Below are 23874 nucleotides of genomic sequence, written 5' to 3'. Positions count from 1 at the left end.
CTTACCCAAAACAATCTACGGCATTTGTTTATAATCTTTTAAAACCCATTTTCCCTTGGAAGCATATTTCATTGCTTCACAACATTGAAATAAAGAAGTTTTTTATATGTATCCAAATCCAATAGTCGGTGGCTTCAGGCTATTCCCTCTCACTATGCTCTTCAGCAAAACCAAAGATCTAATCATCACAAATTTACATATAACTTAACATTCTCAAAATACAACTAAATGTTTAAACCTTAGGTGGCATAATAATTGCAATATTCCAAATTTTTAAGTAATACTCATTATTTTTATAACAGCAAACAGTAATCTGATGCAAAAAAGCTAGGTACCAAAATTATGCAGAGTTATTCTGGAACCTCATGGTTTCAGACGCTTTACTCTCTTTGGCTTTTATAGACAATAGGCTTGAAGCTGGGATGAATGGACAGTTAATTTCAGATTTATAATAAAGACTGGTCCATTTGGGTGAGGGGGTGAGGGAGTATGATGGAAGAATACAGAAATTTAAGAATGTGGAAAACAATGTCAGCTGAAGAACAAAGGCTATACACGGCCTGGTGAAACTTGAGAAATGCAGCATGTCTGAGAGTCTGTTAACAGATCAGAGATTTCATGGTAAATTGACACAATTAAAGCATTACATGTATTTGCAATCAAACATATATAAATATATAGATATTCAAAATAAAAGAGAGTACAAAAGGCAATCTTTAAGGAAATTAAGCATGTTAGTATACCCATTTACCTCAGGGTAGGATTAGATCTTACTCAAAAAGTAAGCAGTATCAAATAACAGATTTTGAAATGATCATCTATGATAACAGACATTACAAAAGCACATTTTTTCAAATTGGCAATAATTTTAAACAAATATGATCTCCTTACCTCTTTCAGTTTATTATGAGAAAGATGTAGTTTCTCTATTCTAGACCATGCACATGCTTTTTCACTCAAGTCCAAGATACTGATCTGATTATGACTAAACAAGAGTTCCCTTAAATTCAAAGATCTCCAGTGCACAGGACCTGGTAGATATCGAATATCATTGCTGCTCATATCTAAGGACCGCAGGCTGAAACAATACAATGTCGAGAATAAAAATCAAGTGAGTATTTCCTAAATACATGAAATAACATCACAAATAACTTTCAGCAGAGAATAAGATATAATTTTAAAACTAATATTTATTTAAGTCAGTCCTAATGAGGCAGATGAAACTGGAGCCTATTATACAGAGAGAAGCAAGTCAGAAAGAGAAACAACAACACTATATATTAATGCATATATATGGAATTTAGAAAGACGGTAACAACAATCTTAAAAAAAAGGCAGCAAAAGAGATACAAATGTAAAGAACACGCTTTTAACTCTCTGGGAGAAGGCAAGGGCGGTATGATTTGAGAGAATAGCACTGAAACATATGCAATACCATATGTAAAAAGATGACCAGTGCAAGTTCGAAGCATGAAGCAGGGCACTCAAAGCTGGTGCTCTGGGACAACCCAGAGGGATGGGGTGGGGAGGGAAGTGGGAGAGGGATTCAGGATGGGGGGACATATGGGCACCCATGGCTGATTCATTTCAATGTACGGCTAAAACTATCACAGTATTGTAAGTAATCATGCTTCAATTAAAAGAAATTAAAGAAAAGAAAAGAAAATTAAAAAAAAAAACATATATGAGTACACAGGTGTGGTTTTTTGTATATGTAAAGGTATATGTGGTAGGAAAAAAAAGGCATGTCTTAATAGGAACATTTAAATAAGGCCCAATAAAAACTAAATTGAGGTCTAATTTCCCTACTTCAGAAATATAAAAATGTCAATCAGAATGAAAGATTGTATTTTACATTTACAATGCATGAGAAATCATAATTAACAAAATTAAAATTCCTGCCTTCTATACAAGATTCACAAATATGTAGCTTCCATTTCTCTCTTCAATCTCATTCAAATCTGGATGGATTTTTCAGAGGTCAGGTCCTCAAGTTTATTACCAGCTTGTCTCAGTGTGATATACACCATAACACTGATCATGATATCTTGTGTACAGTATGCCTTCAATGAAAATTTGTTGCTTTCATACAGGAATAGCTACCCAAAAAGAAAATGAAGTGCTCAGTCATGTCCGACACTTTGTGACCCCATGGACTATAGCCTACCAGGCTCCTCCATCTAAAGGATTTTCCAGGCAAGGGTACTGGAGTGGGGTGCCATTTCCTTCTCCAGGGGATCTTCCCAAGCCAGGAATTGAACGCCCAGGTCTCCTGCACTGCAGGCAGACGCTTTACCTCCTGAGTCACCAGGGAAACAAAGTTTGTAAGAAACAGCAGGAAAACACATGTCACGTGTAAGGTTACATGTGTAGAAAAACTAAAAGTAGCAACTGTGGTATATTTGACTATGTAAAAGGTTGCCTGGACTTTTACTACTGTTACTGATTCTTTTCACCCAGCATATTTGAAGCATGATAAATTAATTCTAAGATCTGCTAGACCAAGATTCAGATCTATAAAGCAACATTTTTGCTCTACTTTGTTAGATATTGCTCTATTAGATTTAGATTTTGCTCTAGTTACTTTATAAAAACAGTTGAAAGCAATAAAATTTATTTGACTATATGAAAGGCAAGACACGTATGTGTGACCAACAATGTGACTGAGACAAAATTGACAATTGTAAAGTTGTTCAAAGGCAATGCCTCTTGGCTTTAAGACTAAGCTTGGAGCCTAAAGGTGGCCAAGTACATGCTCATTTGTGAAACTAGAATAAATTTAAAGAAATACATATAAACACTGGAAATGTACACCTGAAAATGGTGTCTGAAGGTACAGTGTAATTCAGTTCAGTTCAGTAGCTCAGTCGTGTCTGACTCTGACCCCATGAGTTGCAGCACGCCATGCCTCCCTGTCCATCACCAACTCCTGGCGTTCACTCAAACTCACATCCATCGAGTCAGTGATGCCATCCAGCCATCTCATCCTCTGTCATCTCCTTCTCCTGCCCCCAATCCCCCTCAGCATCAGAGTTTTTTCCAATGAGTCAACTCTTCGCATGAGGTGGCCAAAGTATTGGAGTTTCAGCTTTAGCATCAGTACTTCCAAAGAACACCCAGGACTGATTTCCTTTAGAATGGACTGGTTGGATCTCCTTGCAGTCCAAGGGACTCTCAAGAGTCTTCTCCAACACCACAGTTCAAAAGCATCAATTCTTCAGTGCTCAGCTTTCTTCACAGTCCAACTCTCACATCCATACATGACTACTGGAAAAAACCATAGCCTTGACTAGATGAACCTTTGTTGGCAAAGTAATGTCTCTGCTTTTGAATATGCTATCTAGGTTGGTCATAACTTTCCTTCCAAGGAGTAAGTGTCTTTTAATTTCATGGCTGCAGTCACCATCTGCAGTGATTTTGGAGCCCCAAAAAGATAAAGTCTGACACTGTTTCCATTGTTTCCCCATCTATTTCCCCTGAAGTGATGAGACCAGATGCCATTATCTTCGTTTTCTGAATGTTGAGCTTTAAGCCAACTTTTTCACTTTCCACTTTCACTTTCATCAAGAGGCTTTTTAGTTCCTCTTCACTTTCTGCCATAAAGGTGTTGTCATCAGCATATCTGAGGTTATTGATATTTCTCCCACAGTCTTGATTCTAGCTTGTGCTTTTTCCAGCCCAGGGTTTCTAATGATGTATTCTACATATAAGTTAAATAAGCAGGGTGACAATATACAGCCTTGACGTACTCCTTTTCCTATTTGGAACCAGTCTGTTGTTCCATGTCCAGTTCTAACTGTTGCTTCCTGACCTGCATACAGTTTTCTCAAGAGGAAGGTCAGGTGGTCTGGTATTCCCATCTCTTTCAGAATTTTCCACAGTTTATTGTGATCCACACAGTCAAAGGCTTTGGCATAGTCAATAAAGAAGAAGTAGATGTTTTTCTGGAACTCTTGCTTTTTCGATGATCCAGTGGATGTTGGCAATTTGATCTCTGGTTCCTTTGCTTTTCTAATACCAGCTTGAACATCTGGAATTTCACAGTTCACGTATTGATGAAGCCTGGCTTAGAGAATTTTGAGCATTACTTTACTAGCGTGGGAGATGAGTGCAACTGTGCGGTAGTTAGCGCATTCTTTGGCATTGCCTTTCTTTGGGATTGGAATGAAAAATGGCCTTTTCCAGTCCTGTGGCCACTGCTGAGTTTTTCAAATTTGCTGGCATGTTGAGTGCAGCACTTTTACGGCATCATCTTTCAGGATTTGAAATAGCTCAACTGGAATTCCGTCACCTCCACTAGCTTTGTTCATAGTAATGCTTTCTATGGCCCACTTGACTTCACATTCCAGGATGTCTGGCTCTAGGTGAGTGATCACACCATCATGATTATCTTGGTCGTGAAGATAATTTTTTGTACAGTTCTTCTGTGTATTCTTGCCATCTCTTCTTAATATCTTCTGCTTCTGTTAGGTCCATACCATTTCTGTCCTTTATCGAGCCCACGTTTGCATGAAATGTTCCGTTGGTATCTCTGATTTTCTTGAAGAGATCTCTAGTCTTTCCCGTTCTGTTGGTTTCCTCTATTTCTTTGCATTGATCGCTGAGGAAGGCTTTCTTATCTCTCCTTGCTATTCTTTGGAACTCTGCATTCAGATGCTTATATCTCTCCTTTTCTCCTTTGCTTTTCGCTTCTCTTCTTTTCACAGCTATTTGTAAGGCCTCCCCAGACAGCTATTTTGCTTTTTTGCATTTTGTTTCCCAGGGGAATGTCTTGATCCCTGTCTCCTGGACAATGTCACGAACCTCAGCCCATAGTTCATCAGGCACTCTACCAGTTCTAGGCCCTTAAATCTATTTCTCACTTCCACTGTATAATCATAAAGGATTTGATTTAGGTCATACCCAAATGCTCTAGTGGTTTTCCCTACTTTCTTCAATTTAAGTCTGAATTTGGCAATAAAGAGTTCACGATCTGAGCCACAATCAGCTCCCGGTCTTGTTTTTGCTGACTGTATAGAGCTTCTCCATCTTTGGCTGCAAAGAATATAATCAATCTGATTTCGGTGTTGACCATCTGGGAATGTCCATATGTAGAATCTTCTCTTGTGTTGTTGGAAGAGGGTGTTTGCTATGACGAATGTGTTCTCTTGGCAAAACTCTATTAGCCTTTGCCCTGCTTCATTCTGTATTCCAAGGCCAAATTTGCCTGTTATCCCAGTTGTTTCTTGACTTCCTACTTTTGCATTCCAGTCCCCTATAATGAAAAGGACATCTTTTTTGGGTGTTAGTTCTAAAAGGTCTTGGAGGTCTTCATAGAACCTTTCAACTTCAGCTTCTTCAGCATTACTGGTTGGGGCATAGACTTGGATTACTATGATATTAAATGGTTTGCCTTGGGAACGCACAGAGGACTGTGTAAATTTCTAGCTCTCTAGGAAGAAACCTTCCTTATGACATTAATCTCCTAATCAATTTTTACAAATAAATGGTCTCCAAACACATTTTCAGCAAAGCATTATGTTTAAAATATAAGACCATCTATATTCTATAGGTGCTTGTATGTCAGAATTAAGAGTCTGAAATCAAACTACCAGTGTGGTGGTTTGAACTATGACTTTGGGCAAGTTACTTCCTCTTTTAATGAAACAGTGTTCTCATTTTAAAGTAGAGATGATAACAGGAAGTACTGATATTTCATAGGATTATTAGGAAGATTAAAGATATGACACACTGTTAGGCAGTTAGAACAGTGTTCCACACATTTTAATGCTAGTTTTAAATTGACTACTATATATCTGTCTCACACCTTCCATTGTTAAATCATAACTAAGGATTATTTGCCTGTATATGTGTATATATATATATATATATATGCACATGTACCTTTATGGATTTTGCTTATAATATTTAACACTAGTAGAATAGTTATTTAAGATGACAACACCTTTGAAAGCCATTTAATATCTGAATTTGCAGTTAACAGGAAACTTTATTTTTAATGAAATTAACTAAAAATATTCCCAAATACCTGAAACTACAGAAATTTTCACCAAAAATGTCATTCAAACATAACTGAAATATAATTTCAAAGTTAACAGTGTCTTAGCAACATAACCCCCAAAGCAAGTGAAATTTTAAAAGTTAAAGTGACAGCCAGTACAATCTCATTTGATTATAATAATGTAACCATTAATTACTCTTAAATTGTTTCTATGCAACAACACATTAAATTAAAAGTTTAAAAGTCCAAACAACAACTTAGGTCTTTTGTCTAATAAAAATCAAACATTCATAGATTTTTAAACATTAAGCTTAGTAGGTTTAGAAATCAGTTACATTTATATGTCTAAGTTAAAACCAAGTTTCTGAAAGTTCTGTTTCAGCTCATGTGGTTTTTAAAATTAAAATAATAAACTTACTGTGGGAGATGTAAAATTGCTTCTGGGACACACGTGAATCTGTTTTGAGATAATTTTAGGCTTGTGATAGAAGAAGGCAAAAAAGGCATAGTAGCTAAGAGAAAATAAAGGTGAGTTAATGGACATTTTAATCACTTTAACTAGATTTCTACCAGATTCCACACTAAGACAGCTATCAGTGATCTGACATGAAATTTAATTTCCATTCTTACCCTGACAATAAAAAGTTCTACTTCTAAAATTAGTTAATACTACCACAAAATATTAAAATAATACACCATAATTATAAGAATCTTCTAACTTGAAAGCTCTACAAGTGTCTAAATATAAACTCTTCTAACGTCTGCACAAAGGAAAAATCGTTAGAATATTCATTTCAAAGTATGTGTGATATTATGTGACATATACTATGCATGCGTGCAGCGTGCTAAGTAGCTTTCGTCCTATCCTACTCTTTGCAATCCTATGGAGTGTAGTCGGCTAGGCTCCTGTGTCCTTGGAATTCTTCAGGCAAAAATAATGGAGTGGGTTGCCATGCCCTCCTCCAGGGAATCTTCCCAACCCAGAGATCGAACCCATGTCTCTTATGTCTCCTGCATTGGCAGGTGGGTTCTTTACCACTAGCAACACCTGGGAAGCCCTATATATATTATATGTTAATTCAAATTACTGAAGTAAGTTTAAAAAACCATTTTGGAATAATTTACTAATCCACAGCATGATATAAAAATTCTCTTTAACACCATCTTATAAAGAATATTCTATGGAATAATTATGAAAATGAAATTGAAAGTGAGAGTTGCTCAGTCGTGTCTGACTCTGTGACGCCCATGAAATGTAGCCTGCCAGGCTCCTCTGTCCATGGCATTTTCCAGGCAAGAATACTGGAATGGGTTGCCATTCCTTTCTCCAGCATATCTTCCTGACCCAGGAATCGAACCCAGGTCTCCTGCACTGCAGGCAGATTCTTTACCATCTGAGCCACCAGGAAAGTCCATTGAATAATTATGGATGTTACTTAATAAAAGTATTCTTTGATCATATGATCTTCAGAGAATGGGGAAACATTAGGCAAAATAAAGTGAAATATCTCAAAGCTGTCAACACCCAGGTCTCCCACATTACAGGCAGATTATTGTCTGACCCACCAGGAAAGTCACACCAAAGCTGTCAACATTTTAACGTATTTTATGAATTTCCAAAGGGAAATACAGTATTAAAACAAGGTACCTCCAAGGAATAAAATTCTATGGAACATAATTTTGAAAACTAAGTAAATCACACTGCCTGTTTTGTCATCTGTAAAAGTACACCTAAATCAGATGAAGTCTGAAATTGTTTAGCGATCTGAAAATCTGTGGTTCTGTGAAAGTGGTTTGAGAAATTATTTCTTAGCATTTTCAAGGTTAATAATATGGGTTATCCTTTATCAAGAAAATCTTCAAGGGTCAAAATGTTCTAGGACATTACTAGAAGTTGTCTTCCTAAGAAGCAGAAACTTACATGCTATACCTTACCTATTTCCCAAACGTATTTGTAGCAAAATAAATTAGTATAATAGAAGTAATTCCCCACTTAGGAATTAAGAGTCTTTGGGTTCAGAGATTCTTGAGCTTTCTCATTCTATATGAGACAGACTCATAAAATCAAAGAACTGAAACTTCATTTCACAGAGGAATTTTTAATGGTTAGGGTTCTACTGAGGTTATCACCTCCATAGGGTGTTTTTCCAAATAGAAGGCCATTTCTACAACTATTAAATTTGTGTCGTGTAAAGAAAGCAGATTCCTGAAACAACTAATAAATTAATTCTATGTTCCTGAACATTTCACACAAAAATCTCAGTACTTCAATTTCCTCAATTAGTCAAACAGAGATCATACTTGTCCCACCCTATAGGATTTTTGTGAGATTCAGCTGAGTGACATATTGACCATATGCTAGCTTTAGGGACCCTCGGATGCTCTTTTTTCTAGATCTAATTAAATGCAACAAACACAGACACTTCCGTATTTCCACAATTTAGATCGGATCCCCTTGAGGTATCCTCGTAGCATCTCGAAACTTATCATCATAGCACTTAGCATAATACACAATTACATTCATTTGTTCCATCATTACTTACTGTCTGTCTTCTGAACTTAACTACATGTTCCTTAAGGACAGAGTCTGAATTGCTTTGCTCATTAGTGAGTGAATAATTCTATACCCAGTTACAGGCTCATGGTAAGAACATGGTCAATATTCAAGAGGGTGAAAGGAAGGGAAAGAGAAGGAAAGTAATTTTATGTAAATTAATATGGATTTCATTGTTAGTAGTTTCTCAAAAATGTATAAAAATAAAATATTTTAAAGTAAGTAGTCAAACTATATTCTTCTATTTAATAGAATTAAAAATTATTTTACCAAGTCAGGTATAGAATAGGCATGTGGGTGGCAAGGTATGTATGTATGGCCTCCATTAAGGAAGCTAAAATAGGGGGAAAGTTCCCATTTATTACCATAGAAGTATTTTGTTCCTCAATATTAGAATTTGCAGACAGGCTAAAGTGAACATAAATCTTGGCTGTCTCACATGCTAAGAGAACACAGAGTACTCCAGGATTTTTAACAAAAGTGGCAATCACATAGTCCGTGATTATAATACTTTGAACAGAGCAAGAGCTCAATGAATATACATTAAGCTAACTAATTTGAAAACTTCTAAATGATTAATTTGATTCCTGAAAAATAATAATAGCACATATACTCCAGAAAACTGCTGAACAAATTTCAGTAGGAAATCCAGTATTTCTGCTTCAACCATCTCAGGCAGCCATATTGAAATTTTAGTATAACCACAGAACCACAGATTAATGACTACTTGTACTCCAAGATACTGCAGTCTTCGGCTTCCCTGGTGGCTCAGTGGGAAAGAATCTGCTTGCAGTGCAGGAGACCCAGGTTCAATCCCTAGGTTGGGAAGATCCCCCTGGGTTGAGGAGGGAATGCCAACCCACTCCAGTATTTTTGCCTAGAGAATCCCTTGGACAGAGGAGCCCGGCAGGCTACAGTCCATGAGGTCACAAAGAGTTGGACACAACTGAGCGACTAACACTTTTCATTAGATATTGACATTTTAGCCTATGACAACAACAGCATGTTAAATAGCATAATATAATTTTTAATATTTTAGAATTTAAAAACTAGACTAATTTTTAGAGCAGCTTTAGGTTTACAGAAAAATTGAGAGGAAAATACAAAGTTCTCCCATATTTACCATTTCCCCTCACCACCAGCAGCCCACACACATACATCTTTTCCCCATTATGAACACCTAGAATAGAATGTGCTGTTCTTAGTTGCTCAGTCGTGTCCAACTCTTTGCAACCCCATGAACTGTAGCCCACCAGGATCCTCTGCCCATGGGGTTTCTCCAGGCAGGAATACTACAGTGGGTTGCCATGCCCTCCTCCAGGGAATCTTCCCAAACCCAGGGACTGAGCCCAGGTCTCCCACATTGCAGGCAGATTCTTTACCATCTGAGCCACCAGGGAAGCCCTAAAGTAGAATAGTTTGGTATATTTGTTATAACTGATGGGCCAATATTATTAAGTAAAGTCCACAGTTTACAACAGAGTTCACTCTTCGTTTCCAATAGAGTTTACTCTTTGACAGGGCTTCCCTGGTAGCTGAGCTGGTAAAGAATCCACCCGCAATGTAGGAGCTGCTGCTGCTACTGCTGCTAAGTTGCTTCAGTCATGTCCGACTCTGTGCGACCCCAGAGACGGCAGCCCACCAGGCTCCCCCGTCCCTGGGATTCTCCAGGCAAGAATACTGGAGTGGGTTGCCATTTCCTTCTCCAATGCATGAAAGTGAAAAGTGAAAGTGAAGTCACTCAGTCGTGTCTGACTCTTAGCGACCCCATGGACTGCAGCCTACCAGGCTCCTCCATCCATGGGATTTTTCCAGGCAAGGAGACTCTGGTTCAATTCCTGGGTTGGAAAGATTCCCCTGAAGAAGGGACAGCCCATCCACTCAAGTAACTTGGGTTTCCCTGGTGGCTCAGATGGTAAAGAATCTACCCACAAAGCAGGAGACCTGGGTTCAATCCCTGGGTTGGGAGGAGCCCCTGGAGAAGGGAACAGCTACCCACTCCAGTATTCTTGCCTGGAGAATTCTATGGACAGCCAACACTCTCTCCCTCACTCCAAGGTCCTGGAAATTTCTGGTTGCTAGCTTTGCCTTTCCCCAAATGTCATACAGTTAAAATTATACAGTGTGTCATCTTTTCAGATTGGCTTCCTTAACTTAGCAATATGCATTTAAGTTCCCTCCACATTTCACGGCTTGACAGCTCATTTCTTTTTATCACCAACCTGCAAACTTTATATTTCAAACTCTAGCATAATATTTAACTGAAACACCACCTTTAAATCCCCATCTAAAATGCTCATACGAGGCTCATGTGATTACTTTTATTTGTTCCATTTGACCCATATAACACTCAAAATAACTGAAAAGAGAAATCTCATAAAAAGCACTTACCAAGAAAATTCATTTTGGCACTTAAAATCTCCACTTTAGGACAAGTCTCAAGGAAGTCCTCTGATAAAGATGAAATGTGGTTTTTACTAAGGTTTAAAATCTTCAGTTCCTTCAGGCTCAAAGGGGAACATATTTCTGATATTTTATTTCTAGTCATAAGAGACAAAGTGAGGATTAAATTACATAAATTCACAGGCTTTGAAGAAAAACAGTCAACCAGCTTCAAAAAATAGCATCAAAGCACATTTATTAACTTTTAAATTAATTGTAAAAATTTAAGTCAACTGATAGAAGCTATATTATGAATTGTCTCAGTTGTTTATCACTTTACCATGTAAAACTCATTACTATGGAAACAATGTCACCGTGTGTCAACCTTATGAAACTTCAGTGTGAGGCAACCCTTTTGTCTTCAATGAACTCCATGCTTACCCTTCTAAAATGAGCTGTTCCAATTTCTCTACCACATCACCAAGGTTCGCAGGAAGAGAAGATATCTGATTATACGACAAGTTAAACTGTTTCAAGGTCGGGCACTTCACAGCAGGGTCCAAAACTACCGAGGGTCCAATGTCATTTCGAGAGACATCAAGGTTAGCAATACAATTCATTTTCAACAAGTAAGTGGGAAGCGATGTAAATTTATTACTATGCAGATCCAAATGTGTTAAACATTTCAGAGTCTGAAAAGACAACATTGTTAAATTTTTAAATGAACCATCTGAAAAACTTAAAATCTAGCTAATATTTCTGTCTTCCATACCTCTGGTAACTACAACCATTAAGACTTTTTCAAAAAAATTGAAAATACAATCGACAAGATAACTTCAGTATACTCACTAGTCCTATCTGCTCTGCTATAAGATGGGTAAAGACAGGAAAAATATTAATAGGTGGACAGTCAAAAGCAGGCTCACAAAATAAGGTTTAGAGTTTAATTCAGCTTTTGTGGTAAAGTATTCTTGCAATGAGTAAAATGGAAGAATAATAATAGGCTCCAACAAATACTTGAACAAATGACTTAATGAATAAGCAGTACAACATAATCCTGGGAATATATTTTTCTCTAGCTTTTACATATTGCTTAACATTTTAATATAAGTAAGATATAACCATAAAGTAGTCATGTATATAGTACATGTGTTATTTCACAAACCCCTCTTTCAAATGAAATATTTTGTTTTAAAAGTCTATTTTCTATTTTTAATATATTATATAGTTATTATATTACTAATAATTATATATTTGTTATATTTCTAATGTCTATACTCTATCATTTATTATATCCTTATATATTAATTATATATTTAGGCATCATAAATATATTATAAATTATATATAAATCTTATAAATTTGTGCTATAGACAATTATTTTACAAACTATGCATAATATATGAATTTTAAATATATAACAAGTTACATGTTATATACAATATATATTATATAACATATTTATAGTATATATAATGATATATATATTACATGCTGTATATACAATTATATAATACTATCTTATAATTATAAAATGATAATATATAATATAAAACATGTTATTTTATATATTATATATAATTAATGATTATAAATATATATTTTATAATTTATACAATACATATTATAATCATAAATTATATAGCATATAATATATAATGTGTGAAATGTTATATAAATATAAACATTATTTGATTATATATAAATGATGTTTATAATTATATATTTATATCATATATATTTATGTGATACAAATATTATATGTTTATATTATGTATTTCCTAGGTGGCACTAATGGTAAAGAACCTGCTGCCAATGCGGCAGACATAACAGACATGGGTTCAATCCCTGCGTTAGGAAGATTCCCCGGAGGAGGGCATGGCACCACCTCCAGTAATCTCACTTGGAGAATCCCAAGGACAGAAGAGGTCATAATATTATATATAAGTATGTAATTATATACTTATAAGTATATAATTTATATACATAAATATATAAATTTATATTATAAAAATACATTTTAATATAAATAAGAGTTAACCATAGAGTAGTCATGTAATAATACATGTTTTATTTTATAACCTCTTCTTTCAAGTTAATTTTCCAGTTTGCTCTGATTTACACAGTCAAAGGTTTTAGTGTAGCCAATGAAGCAGAAGTAGATGTTTTCCTGGAATTCTCTTGCTTTTCTATGATCCAACAGATGTTGGCAATTTGATCTCTGGTTCCTCTGCCTTTTCTAAATCCAGTTTGTATATCTGTAAAGTTCTTGGTTCATATTCTGTTGAAGCCTAGCTTGGAGAATTTTGAGTATGACCTTTCTAGCATGTGCAATGAGTGTAATTGTGTGGTAATTTGAACATTCTTTGGTATTGTCCTGCTTTGGGATTGGAATGAAAACACCTTTTCCAGTCCTGTGGCCACTGCTGAGTTTTCCAAATTTGAGGGCATATTGAGTGCAGCACTTTAACAGCATCATCTTTTAGGATTTGAAATAGCTTCAGCTGGAATTCTATCACCTTCAGTAGCTTTGTTTGTAGTGATTCTTCCTAAGGCCCATTTGACTTCACACTCCAGCATGTTTGGCTCTAGGTGAATGATCACACCATCATGCTTGTCCAGGTCATTAAGATCTTTTTTGTATAGTTCTTCTGTGTATTCCTGCCACCTCTTCTTAATATCTTCTGCTTCTGTTAGGTCCCTACCATTTCTGTCCTTTATTGAGCCCAGCTTTGCATGATTGTTCCCTTGGTATCTCTAATTTTCTTGAAGAGATCTCTAGTCTTTCCCATTCTATTGTTTTCCTCTATTTCTTTGCATTGTTCATTGAGGAAGGCTTTCTTATCTCTCCTTGCCATTCTTTGGAACTCTGCATTCAGATGGGTATATCTTTTGTTTTCTCCTTTGCTTTTTGCTTCTCTTCTTTTCTCAGTTATTTGTAAGGCCTCCTCAGACAACGCTTTTGCCTTTTTGCATTTCTTCTTGGGGATGGCTTTGGTTCATACAATGTTATGAACCTCCATCAATATTTCTTCAGGCATTCTGTCTATCAGATCTAATCCCTTGAATCTGTCTGTCACTTCCACTGTATAATCGTAAGGAATTTGATTTAGGTCATACCTGAATGGCCTAGTGGTTTTCCCTACTTTCTTCAATTTAAGTTTGAATTCTGCAATATGGAGTTCATGATCTGAGCTACAGTCAGCTCCAGGTCTTGTTTTGCTGACTACAGAATCTTTGAATGTCCTAATGTATAATATAAATATTATTTATAATATGTAAATAACATTTATAATTATTTATATGATATATTTATATATAAATATATAATGCCATGTTCTCTTCATATTTTCTTTGTTTTAGCTGGGCTAAACTCTAGATTCCTTTACTTACTCTTTAGTAAACATTTATTGACAGTCAGCTAAGTGACAGTCATTAGTGTCTTCACAAATTACTTTCAGTAATCATCTATACAGCCTCTACTATACTTACCAGGCACCAAGGGTAGACATGAACAGGCTGAAACATTTTCTGTTCTCAAGGAGTTTATAATTTAGTGAGGATAATATACTTTAGATTCAAATTTATAGTGTGAGCATTGGAGGAAAAAGACTGGGTGCCATGGAAATCCAACCTAGCCTGGAGATTGAATCTAACATGGGCCCCTGTAACTTGGAAGATTTAGTCAGGTAAAAGGAGGATAGAGAGGGACCATATTTTAGACATCATGGTAGGGGTAGGGATCACCTTTCTTTCTTCTCTCTCTTAAGATACACAAACTTTAAGGGAAAGATTTCACTTAAATATATTTAAAAATCATACAATTCTGCTTTTAAAGTGTCAAAATTATGGTAAATTTTATAAGTTAGAAAAAGGGAAAATGTATTTGCAACAAAATTAGTTTTTTTAAAACATATAATTCTTTATCAAACTTTGCAGTTCAACCTAAGAATTCATTTAATAATTTAAAAGGCAGTATGATCATTTTAATTTGTAAGCATATCTTTGAATTCTAATCTATAGTACATAAAAATGATGAACAAAGTAAGTAGTCAGAGGACTACCCTATCGGCAGATTACTTTAAAATTTAATTGCTATAAAATAGGAATTTTGAGCATAAAAATCAATTTTTAAGGAGCATATAATTTTAAGACTTGATTAATGCCTTGTGGGTAGTTTAGTTGAGCCTCTTTGTTTTGCAGACAAGAAAATGAGGGCCTAGAGCAGTCGAAGTGATATGTTCTTATTGTCATACAGTTGGTAGCTGAAGAAAGTCAGGACCATCATACCAGATCTAATTGAATTTAAACAGTTTAAGTTGTCTTACTAGAATTAAATAATTGAAGCATAATCAACATGCAACCTTGCCAGACTTTAATACATACCATGAATCATCAGGACAGAACCTAGAATTCCTTTTAAATCAGATTTCCATTTCCACTGTCTACCCCCAAAGATGCATCAGAAAGATCACATAAACTAAGATACTTGTGTGACAACCAGAACAATGGAGGAATTACCGTCCAATGACACAAAAGTAGAACCTTCTTTTTAAAGATTTAAGCATACAACTTAGATACAAAAGTAGATGCTCTTGAAATATCCTGAGAATGATAAGGATAAATTAAATTTACTTCACATAGTTGTTGTGGAAAACTTGTGAGTGCATTCTGGTGAAGCTCCAGCTTTTCAAGATGCTCCAAATGACCACTTATACAGGAGTTCTGGCTCAGGGCATCAACATCTTTTAGTTCATTTGCTGAAAGGTCTAATGATGTAATATATTCTCTCTCAGAAGGCAGGGAAGACATGCTCTCTGAATGCTTCATATGGGACTGGAATTTTGATGCTCCTTTTGTCAAAAACAAACAATGGAGATATAAACAAGTCATTTAACTTTACTCAGCAAATGCTTATTGATCATCTACCATTGTCACTGGTTCTCTATTCCAAAATGAAACTTTTATTCCAATGTCAGACATGAAAGTAAATAATAAATATTAAATCAGGTAGTTTAAGTAGTATAAAAACAACAGACCTAGAGAAGAACATTAAGAGTGGCACTGCTGGAGGGTATTATTTACACTTTAGGAAAACAGCAGCAAGGATAAAAAGTGTCTGACATAACATCATAAAAGCTTAAATTTTAAATTTATAGTTGTGTTCCCTGGTGGCTCAGATGGTGAAGCATCTGCCTACAATGCGGGAGACCCAGGTTCAATTCCTGGGTTGGGAAGATCTCCTGGAGAAGGAAATGGCAACCCACTCTAGTATTCTTGCCTGGAAAATCCCATAGACAGTGGAGCCTGGTAGGCTACAGTTCATGGGGTCACAAAGAGTCGGACACAACTGAGCGACTTCATTGTCACTTTCATTTTTCTGTAGAATGATTTCCAGAGAATCACCAGGTAAATAAAATTTGAAGGTTATGTATGATGAAATTGGTACCAAGAAAATTTGAATAATCAGAGGAAATTCACAAAGTGGTATATTCTGCTCAAAATATCTATTTACCTATGATTACTTTCAACTACTTACTGAGTGAATCATCTGATGAAAATATTTTTCTTTTTCTCCTTATTAAATCTTCATGATCAAAAATGGGTCCCTATTAAACAAATAAACATTTATAATAAAATTACCATCACTGTTTAGAGCAAAGAGAACATTTTCCTAGCTGATTTCTTTAGGAGTCACTAGAAGATTACTGGGCTTCCCTTGTGGCTCAGTTGGTAAAGAATCCTCCTGCAATGCAGGAGACCCTGGTTCAATCCCTGGGTCGGGAAGATCCCTTGGAGAAAGGAATGGAAACCCACTCTAATATTCTTGCCTGGGAAATCTCATGGACAGTGGAGCCAGGCAGGTTACAGTCCATAGGGGTGCAAGACTCGAACACAATTTAGCAACTAAGCCACTACCACTGTAAGATTATTATTAATAGCTAAAGTATTCATGCAACTAAGCCACACCATACGACACAGACCTAGCCTGTGCTCCACAGACATGGTGCTCTACAAAGAAAAAAGAATATAACTATTTCAAAGTGCACAGAGCACATATATGCCCCAGACATGCTCAAAAGTCTACAAACATAAATTCAAAATAGCATATGCACGCATGTACGCAGACACACACGCATGTGTGCATGTGTACGTGTGTGTGTGTGTGTGTGTGTGTGTGTATATATATATATACATATATATGTATATATATATATGTATGTATGTATGTAGTGGCTCAGCTGGTAAAGAATCTGCCTGCAATATGAGAGAGACCTGGGTTCAATACCTGGGTTGGGAAGATCCCCTGGAAAAGAGAAAGGCTACCCAATCCAGTATTCTGGCCTGGAGAATTCCATGGACTGTATAGTCCATGGGATCGCAAAGAATTGGACACGACTGAGCAACTTTCACTTTCATATACATACAGAGAGAGAGCACTTTCACACATTAGGGAATTTCTGTATCTAGCTTTGACACACAATTTCAGTTATTAAAAGAATGTCAAACAAGATATACAATATTTAACTACAGTTTGTACAATATAACTTACCAATGAACTGGAATGTCTTTGCAAATTTGGTGAGCAACGCTGCAAGGCAGGATCTTGGTAAAATTCTCCTACGCTAATTGAATTTGATTTTGTTTTCACAAGAAATGAGCCTTCACTTCCTATTTTTAAATAATAACATAAAGGCAAGTAAAAATGCTGACCTAATCATAAGATTTTAGCATTATAGTTCAACCACAAAACATTTTTAAGCACATTTTCATGAATGGAATTTACCCAATTCCTTTTGTAACATCTTTAAAGTAGAAAAAATGAACTATGCTGGCTTTTCATTTTCAAATTCAACATTTTTTTCATCCACAACTATTTTTTGAATGGCTGTCACAAGACTAGAAGCTGAGTAAGTGCAGGAAAAAGATAAACAGGAAAAGTAATCCACTTAATCCTTAAGTGAGCTCACAGTATGGCAGGAAAAAGCCAAGAAAAAAAAAGTAGTATAGTTACAAGTGCTAAAATTAATACCTGGAAGCAGAGAAAGTTTATACATAAATCTGATCAGTGTTATTCTTTTCTGTTTCTCTGAATTTTTCTTACAAAATTTTCAAATCTTGTTTTAAATATTGGAATCACACTTTAACACTCAGCAAGTTTATGTACATTTTTATTTAATTACATATTGTGTAGTTTAATTTATGAAATGGCATTAAATAAATACAATGAGTTTAGCTGGTAGTATTGTTTTGAGAGTGAGGTGAGAATTGCTTTTAAAATTATGGACTTTCAAGAAAATAAGGATCAATGCTAGCAAGTTATATTTTAAGGATAAATAATGTAGAGCCACTTTTGAGAACCACGCTATTTTAAATTCTATCACTCTTTATCTTTGAAGCATAAAAACTGTGTCAAAACAAATTGTAAAATTTACCTAACCAAAAATCAAGTCATTTTTGCAGTTGCATTTCCGATATTATCCTTTATTTAAAAACACTTAAAGAGAATTCTTCTTTCAGCCCTGATGATATAACAAACACTGAACTTAACTTCCCCACAACAAATAACTAGAAAGTTGGGCAATTTTTAAAAAATAATTGGTTTCAGACATGGGCTTCCCAGTAGCTCAGTGGTAAAGAATCTGCCTGCCAAAGCAGGAGACGTGGGTTTGATCCCTGGATTGGGAAGATCCCCTGAAGAAGGGAATGGCAACCTACTTCAGTATTATTGCCAAGGAAATCCCATGGACAAAGGAGCCTGGTGGGCTACAGTCCATGGGGTCACAAAAGAACGAGACACAACTTAGCTACTAAACAACAGGCTAACTTAGAAGTGTTCTAGAATCAGCTGGATGCCTATGGTTCCTTGACCAAACTTCCTCTGGGCTCCCCAGGTGGTGCCTGCCAATGCAGGAGATGCAAAAGACACGGGTTCAGTCCCCTGGAGTAGGAAATGGCAACCCATTCCAGTATTCTTGTCTGGAAAATTCCACAGACAGAGGAGCCTGGTGGGCTACAGTCCATAGGGTCACAGAGTCGGATACAACTGAGTGACTGACCACACACACACACACAGATACTGGGCTGCAGACAGTGGAGGACTGTGTAATCCCTGAAAGAATGAAAACAAATTATGTGAACCTTTCAGGCACCCTAGCTTCCTGCCTGTAGGCAATTTAAGGGCTATAGGAAGTGAAAAGGAATTTAAACAAAGCCCAGTAGCTTTCCTGAGATGAGAAAATGGAGATCAGTGTTCATGGAGATTAATTTAGATGAGAGTTCCAGGGCAGACTCATGGACAGAAAGGAAAATGAAGCAAAAACCTGATTCTTTGAAAAAGATCAATAAAATTGATAAATCTTAAGTGAGACTGAAAAAGGGAAAAAAAGAAAGACAAAAACTATCAATGTCAAGAATTAAAGATCAGATATCAGTAATGATCATATAAGCATTAACAGGATAAGAAGAGAATTATTATAAATATCATTAAACAAACTGATAACATATAAAGAGGACAGATTTCTTGAAAGTTTCAAATTATAAAAACTGACAAAAGAAATAATAGAAAATCAAAAGAACCATAAATTGATTACTTTTATAATTAAAAATATTCCCCCTCCGCACCAAAAATATATTCCTAACATACAAGGCTTTACTAATGAATTCTACTAAACATTCAAAAATTAGACCTCTCCTATAAAAAACCTTTCAGAAAACAGTGGAGTCAGGAGCAATTTTCAATTCATTTCAAGAAGCTAGCATTACTCTCATAGTTACAAGGAAACAAAACTACAGACCAATATCTTTCACAGACGCTATATCCTTAATGAAATTTTAGAAAATCAAATAATATTTTAAAAGAAAAATACACCATAACCAAGTGAGATGTATCCCAGAAAAACACATTTGTTTTAACATGAGAAAATCATGGTAATAAACTAAATAACAGAATACAGGGAGAAAATATGCCCATTGCAACAGATGTAGAAAAGCATTTTCCAGCACCCATTATGATAAAAAGTCTCAGCAAATTATTACTAGAAATTTTCCTCAACTTGATGAAGAGTATCTATTTAAAAAAAAAAAAAAAAAAACCAAAATGATAACATCATACTTAATAATGAGACACTGAATGCCTTCCCTCTAAGTTTGGAAACCAGGGAACAATGCCTACTCTTACCACTTCTATTCAACATAATACTAAAGATGCTAGCCAGTGCAAGAGGACATGGAAACATTTTAAAAGACAGATTAGAATGGAAGAAATAAATCTTTTTTAGCAAATGTCATTATTGTGAACATAGAAAAAAATCTATGCAGTCAACAAAAAGCTGTTAGAACTCATGAGTTTTGCAAGGCCATATAATACATTAATGTATGAAGAAATCAACCACATTTCTGTAAACCAGCAGTGAATGAATTATTGGAAATGAATTTAAAAACAATACTATTTACAATAGCATCAAAAAACATGTAATACAAAACACTGGAGGGAGAAATTTAAATACAAATAAACAGAAATAAATACTACATTTATATCTCAGAAGGCTCATTAAAATATCAGTTCTCTCGTTTATTTATAGATTTAATCTAAAGCAATTTTTATTGATGCTAATTCTGTATTATATAACAATAATATAGTATTTATACATTAATTTTATATTAAATGTAGATTTAATTCTAATAAAAATCCCAGCATAAAATTAATTGATTCAAAATGTAATATATGGAAATGCAAAAAAACTAGTATAATAAGAACAATTTTCAAAAAGAATACCACCAGAGAACTTATACTACCAGATTTCAAGACCTCCTATTAAGCTAAAGTAGTCAAGAGAGTATGGCTTTGAATAATGATCTAAATCAATTGCACAGCATAAAGAATGCAAAAATAGAACAACATCTATATGGTCAATTAAATTAGACAAACATGCCACTAACTCAACAAGGAAATAAAGTATATTCAACAAATTATGTTAAAACAACTGAATATCTATATGGAAAAAAGTAAACGTCAATTCTTCACTAATACTATATACCAAAATTAACTTAAAATGGATTATAGACCTAAAGGTAAAAGCTAAGATTTTCATACTTCTATAAGAAAACACAGGAGAAAATATTCACACATTTGAGATAGGAAAAGATATCTTAAATGATATAAAAACAACACAAATCAAAAAAGAAAAAACTGAAACACTACACTTTTTAAAATTTAACAATTTTGCTCTTTGAAAAATATCAATAAAATAAAAAAGACAAGCTATAACTGATAGAAAATATTCATATATCTGTCAAAGGACTTCTGTTAAGAATATATAAAGAACTCTTATAATAACATAATAAGACAATAACACAATAAAAAATTAACAATGATCTGAACAGACACTTTGCAAAGAAAATATATGAATGGTCAATAAGAACATGAAAATAATCTCAATATCAGTAGTTTCCAGGGAAATGAAAATTAAGCCCAAATGTGCTAGGACTACACCCTCAGTAAAATGGCTAAAGTTAAACTGACATACAATACTAAATGCTATAGTGTGATGAACATTTAGAGAAGCTAGAATTTTCATATATTGCTGATGGGAGTATAACATGGTATAACCACTTCAGAAAACAGCCAGAGATAAATAGATATCCCATTTATATGAAAGTTGAGAAAATACTAATTTAGTATACTGTGACAGATAGCAGACCAGCAGTAGGGGGCAGGTTTTTTGTGAAGAGGCATGTAAAGGGACTTATTCGGATGACAGAAATGTTGCATAACTTAACAGTGGTGATGAGTACATGGATATATAAATGAAAACATACACTTAAAATGTGCATATTTTACTGTATGCTAATTATGTCTCAATAAAGTTAGTTTCTAAAAATACTTGAGACATGAAATTTTTGGAATAATCCTTACTTATCACCTTCTCAGATACACTTATTCTATGACCCAAAGTTTTCAATCATACTAATCATAATATTTTTAAAAAATCACCTCACCCCAATTTTACCAAACTGCATTATGTTAAATGTCAGCATTAATCACTGCCATTAATAGCTCACCATGTCAATTTTTCATCTCATGAGTTATTAAAATATTATTTTTAATTCTAATAAACATAAAAATAGTTATAATATACTTCCTATTCGCAAGCACTCTCTCAGACACTTCACATACATTTTTCCAAATTCCTATAAATAATCCTGGAAGGTTAGCAACACTGCCTTTAATGAGGGTAACAGGTTTACACAAACCACAAAAGGTTCTAGGCAGTGATGGGATATGAAATCCAATTCAAGTCTGAGGCAGTGTTTTCACTGCAATAGCCACCATTCACTGATTTGGGGGAGTACAATAACACTTAAAAAGTGCAGAGATATATTTTCTTCATTGCCTCAACTAATGGTTAAGAAACAGTAAGCATTAAGTAGTGAATAGAGTTTTCCTCAACTTTTTCTAAATGAAGTAAATCAGGTTTTTGTCTCAGTTTCCATTGTTCCATGCCAGTGTGTGTGTGTATATATATATTAGAGCATAAAGGGAACAATTGTTTTGAAAGAGTCACCTTCACTATCCAGGTCATCACTTTGACCAAACACACTGTCAACGTAAGACTCAGGAACGAAGGTCCATTCATCAAATTTATCAACCATTTCTTCAGAAAAATTCCCATTGCTGCCTGAGCCAGCTTCTTCCTCCACAGAACTTTTCATCTGATATCTGAGCACCATCCTTGCCAGGGTGGATCCTATATCTAAAAATAAAGATATATCAACAACTACTTAGAAATCAGTAATTACACAAATATAAACATATCAAAGTTCCTTATATAGTTTCATACTTTTAAGAGAAATTTTTATTCTTACTTTCAAGTCACTTTACAACTATGCTGCTGCTACTAAGTCGCTTCAGTCGTGTCCGACTCTGTGCGACCCCATAGACAGCCCACCAGGCTCCCCCGTCCCTGGGATTCTCCAGGCAAGAACACTGGAGTGGGTTGCCATTTCCTTCTCCAATGCATGAAAGTGAAAAGTGAAAGTGAAGTCGCTCAGTCTTGTCCGACTCTTAGCGACCCCATGGACTGTAGCCTACCAGGCTCCTCCGTCCATGGGATTTTCCAGGCAAGAGTACTGGAGTGGGGTGCCATTGCCTTCTCCGACTTTACAACCATAACATTGTATAAAGTAGCAGGTAATAAACTTAAATTTTTTAAAAGTCATAAAAATTTACACAAAGCTTTCATGTAGGTGATGAAACTGAACCATTATAAAACTAACTTGACTCATGAAGGGGCCTGGACTTTGAAGCCTGACAGGCCTGTGTTCAAGTTACTTGCCAGTTGTACAAGCTGCCTGAGTGTCAGTGTCCTAATTGGGAAGTGAAGACAACAGTACACACAGCACAGGTTTACAGAAAAAGTTAAAGAAAATGATGCACATAAAGTTTTCAGAATAATACTTAGGACACTGCTGCTGCTACTAAGTCGCTTCAGTCGTGTCCGACTCTGTGCGATCCCATAGACGGCAGCTCACCAGGCTTCCCCGTCCCTGGGATTCTCTAGGCAAGAACACTGGAGTGGGTTGCCATTTCCTTCTCTTAGGACACAGAAGATAATAAATGATATTCTTATTTTTATAAACTATTTGAAAAGTGATTCATTCTACTAAGAAATCTGATAAAATTTCAAAATTAACTTGCTATTTTACTGAATTTTATATTAAGTGCTATAATGAATAAATAAGTTGACACAGTTCTCATTATCCTAAATATATCCTGGAAATTTTCTTCAAATATTACTCTTATGGCTCACATTACAACATGTGTACAAAATTCAGTCAAGTACTACCTGGAAAATACTTTAAAGCTTTGAATTCAAAATGTTTTTTACTCAGACCAGCTGTCAAAAAACTTAAGGCTATGCCCTGAAATATTAGG

At 35.2% G+C, this 23874-nt stretch overlaps 1 protein-coding gene across 2 annotated transcripts in view; it reads right to left on the bottom strand.

The window, feature by feature from the left end:
- LRRK2 (leucine rich repeat kinase 2) overlaps nucleotides 1–23874 on the bottom strand; it is a 207551-nt gene that overhangs the window by 104785 nt on the left and 78892 nt on the right. For both annotated transcript variants that reach the window (XM_027542587.1, XM_027542585.1), the window contains exons 20-27: nucleotides 22505–22693; nucleotides 17491–17609; nucleotides 16477–16546; nucleotides 15573–15790; nucleotides 11379–11629; nucleotides 10947–11095; nucleotides 6420–6513; nucleotides 892–1078 (exon numbers count right to left, since the gene is read on the bottom strand). In XM_027542587.1, coding sequence (XP_027398388.1) covers nucleotides 892–1078; nucleotides 6420–6513; nucleotides 10947–11095; nucleotides 11379–11629; nucleotides 15573–15790; nucleotides 16477–16546; nucleotides 17491–17609; nucleotides 22505–22693 — 1277 coding nt within the window. The remainder of the gene's footprint in view (nucleotides 1–891; nucleotides 1079–6419; nucleotides 6514–10946; nucleotides 11096–11378; nucleotides 11630–15572; nucleotides 15791–16476; nucleotides 16547–17490; nucleotides 17610–22504; nucleotides 22694–23874) is intronic.

The sequence above is a fragment of the Bos indicus x Bos taurus genome, chromosome 5 (genome assembly GCF_003369695.1).
Source record: "Bos indicus x Bos taurus breed Angus x Brahman F1 hybrid chromosome 5, Bos_hybrid_MaternalHap_v2.0, whole genome shotgun sequence".
NCBI classification, from domain to species: Eukaryota; Metazoa; Chordata; class Mammalia; order Artiodactyla; family Bovidae; genus Bos; species Bos indicus x Bos taurus.
The sequence above is the reverse complement of the archived record's forward strand: the minus strand, read 5'-3'. Positions and strand labels throughout refer to the sequence as shown.